This window comes from Chiloscyllium plagiosum, unplaced genomic scaffold (assembly GCF_037043375.1).
Source record: "Chiloscyllium plagiosum isolate Xiang-an unplaced genomic scaffold, Cpla_swu_hap1 HiC_scaffold_44, whole genome shotgun sequence".
NCBI lineage: Eukaryota > Metazoa > Chordata > Chondrichthyes > Orectolobiformes > Hemiscylliidae > Chiloscyllium > Chiloscyllium plagiosum.
In genome coordinates, this window is record NW_028270182.1 from 14,339,388 (window position 1) to 14,346,176 (window position 6,789).

Consider the following 6,789-nt stretch of genomic DNA (forward strand, 5'->3'; position numbering starts at 1 on the left):
CGAGCACTTCTACCTCGAAGGACAAGGGCAGCAGATAGATGGGAACATCACTCCCTTCATATTCCCCTCTGAGTCACTCACCATCCTTATTTAGAAATATACTGTCATTCCATCAGTGTTACAGGCAGCTCAGCATTACCTTCTCAGGGGCAATTCGGCATGGGAATAACTACAGACTCAGTCAGTGATACCCACATCCCGCGAGTGAATAAAACAAAATCATTTCATGGTTTGGAAATAGTCGGACCCTCTTCTGGGCTTCACTGAGGAATTTTATTTATTCACAATGCAATGAATCCGTGTAACCAGGCATTTTACTGCGTTACTGATCTTTGCTCTGAACCGGGACAATGTTGCTGCATAAATAAATGTGTTTGTGCAACAGCTTAGGTTCTGCAGCATGAAACCAACTGTACTGAAGTTATCTAGAAAAGGTGAGTAATCGCCAGGATTGATTCCTTGAATTATATAATATAAGAAATTCACAACAACAATTAACCAGAGGACTATGAAGATCCCAGAGATGGTGAAGAGCAAAATCACAGCCTTCCTTCTGCTCTCCATCTCTGGGTCTCTGTGATTCTCTCCTTTGCTCTCAGCCTTCAGCTTCTTCCGGACTCGACTGGTCACTAAAATGTGTCTGACTGTCAGAGCATTGAGCAACAGAATTAAAGCGAATGGCAGTAAAGGGGTTAACACTGAATCAAGCCAATCTAATATCACCCACCAAGTCTCAGTAAAGTAGCTTAACTTTGTTATACAGTAGAATGGCACATTGTTTATTATCCTCATAGGCTCATATTGAAAGTAGAAGGGGATATTTTTCAGACAGAACAATGTGCAGGTTGTTGCCAGAACCACAGTCGCAGCTTTCTCAGTGCAATATTTTGTTCTCAGCTTCTGACAACAAATGGTCACAAATCGGTCAAAGGAGAAAGTGACGGTGAACCAGACAGAGCAGTTTGTGGCTGCATGAGACAGTGCCCCAATAACACAGCACACAGGAGTGATCTTCAGGAAAGACTGCGGGTAATAATAGGAAGGTAATCTCATCAGTATAACCTCAGTAATAATGACCATCAGATCGGCAGCTGCCATAAACACCAGGTAACGGGTAGTGCAAGGAGAAACACCACAGTTTTGCCTGGAAAGGACTGTAACTGCTAGCAAATTTACTGTGGGGGATAAATGGGAAAAGAAACAACAAATTATTGATCAGAAATACCCCCTACCCATTCCATAGAGAAACAACAAGGTTTTACCAACAAATTTCCATGTACTGTGTGACTGGGAGTGGTTGGGTGTGAGTGAGTTTGCGTTTCAGACTTTAACATTCACTCCAGATTATCCACCAGACCAGTCAGCCTCGAGATTCTAGAGTTTAGACAGATATTGAGCTCATAACTCCTCCTAGGAGAGCAGAAGGAAGTTTATGATTTCCTTTGGTTGCATGGTAAGGTACAGAACCCCATTAGATTCCTCAATCCCGAGTCAGGTATAGGACTAGCAATTGGACTGTGAATAATCCAAACTCTCCCCTTCTCCAGAGAAACAGTTATCCCTTGATCCTGTCATTGGACTTAATCCTGATCAGAGCCATGGCAGGATTATAAAGCAGGTCACCAGAAACTGTGTGAGATTTGAAACACAACTACACCATGTATCTCAAACAAGGGCAGTACAACAGAGCATGCAGGACTCCCTTCATGACAATGTGGGAGTTTTAGGTTTAATGTGATATTTACACTGTAAATCTACCCACCAACATCTCAATGTGGAGGGACCAGGAGGGCAATCTGTCAACATTTCAATCTCCTGACCAAAGCGTGTGAGGAGGAGAGAATTTCCAGAAGCGATTGTCGATGAAATTTACAAATCAGAACAAGGCGCAAATTCTTCAAATCCTTTGCTTTGCCAAAACAAAGAACAATCTGAGAATGAAAATTCCCAACTGATGCATCATCCATGACTGTGTGTGTGCCAGAGATTCTAAACCTTTCCCACCCTTTCCCACCCTCTGTGCACAGAAGAGCTTTCTGACATCTCTCCTGAACGCTCTCTGCGCCATTCACAGACTATGATCCTTTGTTCGAAATCTGCAACCAGTAGAAACAGTTCATGTTTTCCTTTTAATATTTTGATGGACTTCACTCAGATCATCCCTTAACCTTCAAAATTCTCGATCAAGCTGGCTTCATTTACGTAATGAAATCTGAAAAGCGCAGCAGGTCTAGAGCATCTGTGGGAGAAAGCACAGAGTTCGGGTCGAGTGACCCTTCTTCAGAACTAACCAGCCTGATCTCTCCTCATACCTTGAAGCCATAACAAACTGGAACAGATGACACAACACTGAGAACAGAAAATGCAGTGAAGTTGGGAGTCTCTGTCAGTGTAGGATTGTACCGAGAATGCTGCTCAGTGAGTTGCTGTCACTGTCCCAGGGTCTGGATAAGGCTGACCAGTCGATGAGCTGGAGGTGTTATTGTTCAACTGGTAAAACCAGAGAGCAGATCAACAGCAGATTAAAGCAAGTTCAATTATTATAGCGCCATACCTGGGATGCCAGTTAAAGCAAGGATGGTGTCGAACATCTTCTGCACATGATCAATTGGTCGATGCATTTTTCTGTGTGAGGTGATCTGCCCCTTTAGGAAGATGGCAAGTTCCTTGTTTGAGACTCTGAGCTGATGCATTCCCAGAGACGCTGCCTTATACTGTGTGGAAGCTCCTTGGGGAGATCGAGGTGACAGCATTGCTCGGCTTTGTTGCTGTTTTTCACATTTCTGGGAATGAACAAACCCATTACAATAACAAGTGTAATCCTGATTACAGAGGGGGGGGGGGGGGGGGGGGGTTACATGATAATGAAATAACACAAGCAGAATCTGGAATCTGCCAGCAATAACGCTGTCCACTCAAACACCATGAGCCCTATCCCGAGATCACACCCTATTTCATGATGTGAAGGTGCTGGTGTTTGACTGGGGTGGACACGTTCAACCTGTTGGACTAGAACCTGGTGTTGTGTGATTTTTGACAAATTATTTCAACTGATGCTGCATCGAGACAGTTCATTCCAAGTGTGAACATATGTCCCTGAGCTGTCCTTCTGTACTCTAGGGTAGGAGCTGCACACTTTAAACAAGAACATTTCACTGACTGAGTGAAATATGATTCTTCTCACACACTGAATGTATACATCACTGCGAGGTCAGCATTTATTCCCCATTCCCAATTTTCCGGTATCTGGAGTCACATGAAGGTCGGAGTAAGGACAACATACTGCCTTTCCTGAGGGAAGGGGTCTCAGTGAACATGATGGACCTCCAACAATGGGGACCTCCATCACTGACCTCCCCCTTACTGTTACTCTCCATCAGATACATCACAGACCTCCCCCTTACTATTACTCTCCATCAGATACATCACTGACCTCCCTCTTACTGTCACTGTCCATCAGATACATCACAGACCTCCCTCTTCCTGTCACTGTCCATCAGTTACATCACTGACCTCCCCCTAACTGTTACTCTCCGTCAGTTACATCACTGACCTTCCACTTACTGTTACTGTCTATCAGATACGTCACTGACCTCCCCCTTACTGTCACAGTCCATCCAGATACATAACTGACCTCCACATTACTGTCACTGTCCATCCAGATACATCACTGACCTCCCACTTACTGTCACAGTCCATCCAGATACATAACTGACCTCCACATTACTGTCACTGTCCATCCAGATACATCACTGACCTCCCACTTACTGTCACTGTCCATCAGATACATCACTGACCTCCACCTTACAGTCACTGTCCATCCAGATACATCACTGACCTCCACCTTACTGTCATTGTCCATCCAGATACATCACTGATCTCCCCTGACTGTCACTGTCCATCCAGATACACCACTGACCTTCCCCTTACTGTCGCTGTCCATCCAGATACGTCACTTACCTCCCTCTTACTGTCACTGTCCATCAGATACATCACTGACCTCCCCCTTAGTGTCACTGTCCATCAGATACATCACTGACCTCCCCCTGACTGTCACTGTCCATCCAGATACATCACTGACCTCCCCCTGACTGTCACTCTCCATCCAGATACATCACTGACCACCCCCTGACTGTCACTCTCCATCCAGATACATCACTGACCACCCCCTTACAGTCACTGTACATCATATACATCACTGACCTCCCCCTTACTGTCACTGTCCATCCAGATACATCACTGACCTCCCCCTGACTGTCACTCTCCATCCAGATACATCACTGACCACCCCCTTACAGTCACTGTACATCATATACATCACTGACCTCCCCCTTACTGTCACTGTCCATCCAGATACATCACTGACCTCCCCCTTACGGTCACTGTCCAACAGATACATCACTGACCACCCCCTTACTGTCACTGTCCATCCAGATACATCACTGACCTCCCCCGTACTGTCACTGTCCATCCAGATACATCACTGACCTCCCCCTTACTGTCACTGTCCATCCAGATACATGACTGACCTCCCCCTTACTCTAACGGTCTATCAGATACCTCACTGACATCCCCCTTTCCTGTCACTGTCCATCCAGATACATCACTGACCTCCCCCTTACTGTCATTGTCCATCAGATACATCACTGACCTTTCAATTACTGTCACTGTCCATCAGGTACATCGCTGACCTCCCCCTTACTGTCACTGTCCATCCAGATACATCACTGACCTTCCCCTTACTGTCACTGTCCATCCAGATACATCACTGACCTCCCCCGTACTGTCACTGTCCATCCAGATACATCACTGACCTACCCCTTACTGTTACTCTCCATCAGATACATCAATGACCACCCCCTTACTGTCACTGTCCATCCAGATACATCCCTTAGCTCCCCCTAACTGTCACTGTCCATCAGATACATCCCTGACCTCCCCCTTACTGTCACTGTCCATCCAGATACATCACTGACCTCCCCCTTACGGTCACTGTCCAACAGATACATCAATGACCTCCCCCTGACTGTCACTGTCCATCCAGATACATCACTGACCTCCCCCGTACTGTCACTGTCCATCCAGATACATCACTGACCTACCCCTTACTGTTACTCTCCATCAGATACATCAATGACCACCCCCTTACTGTCACTGTCCATCCAGATACATCCCTTAGCTCCCCCTAACTGTCACTGTCCATCAGATACATCCCTGACCTCCCCCTTACTGTCACTGTCCATCCAGATACATCACTGACCTCCCCCTTACGGTCACTGTCCAACAGATACATCAATGACCTCCCCCTGACTGTCACTGTCCATCCAGATACATCACTGACCTCCCCCGTACTGTCACTGTCCATCCAGATACATCACTGACCTCCCCCTGACTGTTACTCTCCATCAGATACATCACTGACTTCCCCTGACTGTCACTGTCCATCAGACACATCACAGACCTCCCTCTTACTGTCGCTGTCCATCGGTTACATCACTGACCTCTCCCTTACTCTTACTCTCCGTCAGATACATCACTGACCTTTCAATTACTGTCACTGTCCATCAGATACATCACTGACCTCCACCTTACTGTCAGTGTCCATCCAGATACATCGCTGACCTCCCCTTTACTTTCACTGTCCATCAGATACATCACTGACCTCCACCATACTGTCACTGTCCATCCAGATACATCACTGACTTCCACCTTACTGTCACTGTCCATCCAGATACATCACTGACCTCCCCCTTACAGTCCCTCTCCATCAGATACATCACTGACATCCCCCTTATTGTCACTGTCCATCAGATACATCAGTGTCCTCCCCTTACTGTCGCTGTCCATCCAGATACATCACTGACCTCCCCCTTACTGTCACTGTCCATCAGATACATCAGTGTCCTCCCCTTACTGTCACTGTCCATCCAGATAAATCACTGACCTCCCCCTTACTGTTACTCTCCATCAGATACATCATTGACCGCCCTCTTACTGTTGCTGTCCATTCAGATACATCCCTTACCTCCCCCTGACTGTCACTGTCCATCAGATACATCCCTGACCTCCCTCTTACTGTCACTGTACATCATATACATCACTGACCTCCCCCTTACGGTCACTGTCCATCCAGATACATCACTGAACTCCCCCGTACAGTCCCTCTCCATCAGAGACATCACTGACCTCCCCCTTACTGTCACTGTCCATCCAGATACATCACTGACCTCCCCCTGACTGTTACTCTCCATCAGATACATCACTGACTTCCCCTGACTGTCACTGTCCATCAGATACATCAGTGTCCTCCCCTTACTGTCACTGTCCATCAGATACATCACTGACCTCCCCCTTACTGTCACTGTCCATCAGGTACATCACTAACCTCCCCCTTACTGTCACTGTCCATCCAGATACATCACTGACCTCCCTCTTACTGTCACTGTCCATCCAGATACATCACTGACCTCCCCCTTACTGTCACTGTCCATCAGATACATCAGTGTCCTCCCCTTACTGTCACTGTCCATCAGGTACATCACTAACCTCCCCCTTACTGTCACTGTCCATCCAGATACATCAATGACCTCCCCCTTACTGTCACTGTCCATCCAGACACATCACTGAACTCCCCCGTACTGTCACTGTCCATCCAGATACATCACTGACCTACCCCTTACTGTTACTCTCCATCAGATACATCAATGGCTTCCCCTTACTGTCACTGTCCATCCAGATACATCCCTTCGCTCCCCCTAACTGTCACTGTCCATCAGATACATCCCTGAC

At 46.8% G+C, this 6,789-nt stretch overlaps 1 protein-coding gene across 1 annotated transcript; it reads right to left on the reverse strand.

The window, feature by feature from the left end:
* Positions 1–273: 273 nt before the first annotated feature.
* Positions 274–2,621, reverse strand: LOC148136935 (putative G protein-coupled receptor 139). The gene is made up of 2 exons (XM_087982902.1): positions 2,555–2,621; positions 274–1,175 (listed from the first exon to the last, which is right to left on the reverse strand). The coding sequence occupies exons 1-2, from the start codon at positions 2,619–2,621 to the stop codon at positions 274–276; spliced, it is 969 nt and encodes a 322-aa protein (XP_087839028.1).
* Positions 2,622–6,789: the final 4,168 nt, after the last annotated feature.

Excerpts from the sequence above, each read along its gene's own strand:
- LOC148136935 (XM_087982902.1), bottom strand. The coding sequence starts at position 2,621 with ATGCATCGACCAATTGATCATGTGCAGAAGATGTTCGACACCATCCTT. Across the intron at positions 1,176-2,554 it reads TGCTTTAACTGGCATCCCAG|TAAATTTGCTAGCAGTTACA; the intron begins GTATGGCGCTAT and ends TATCCCCCACAG.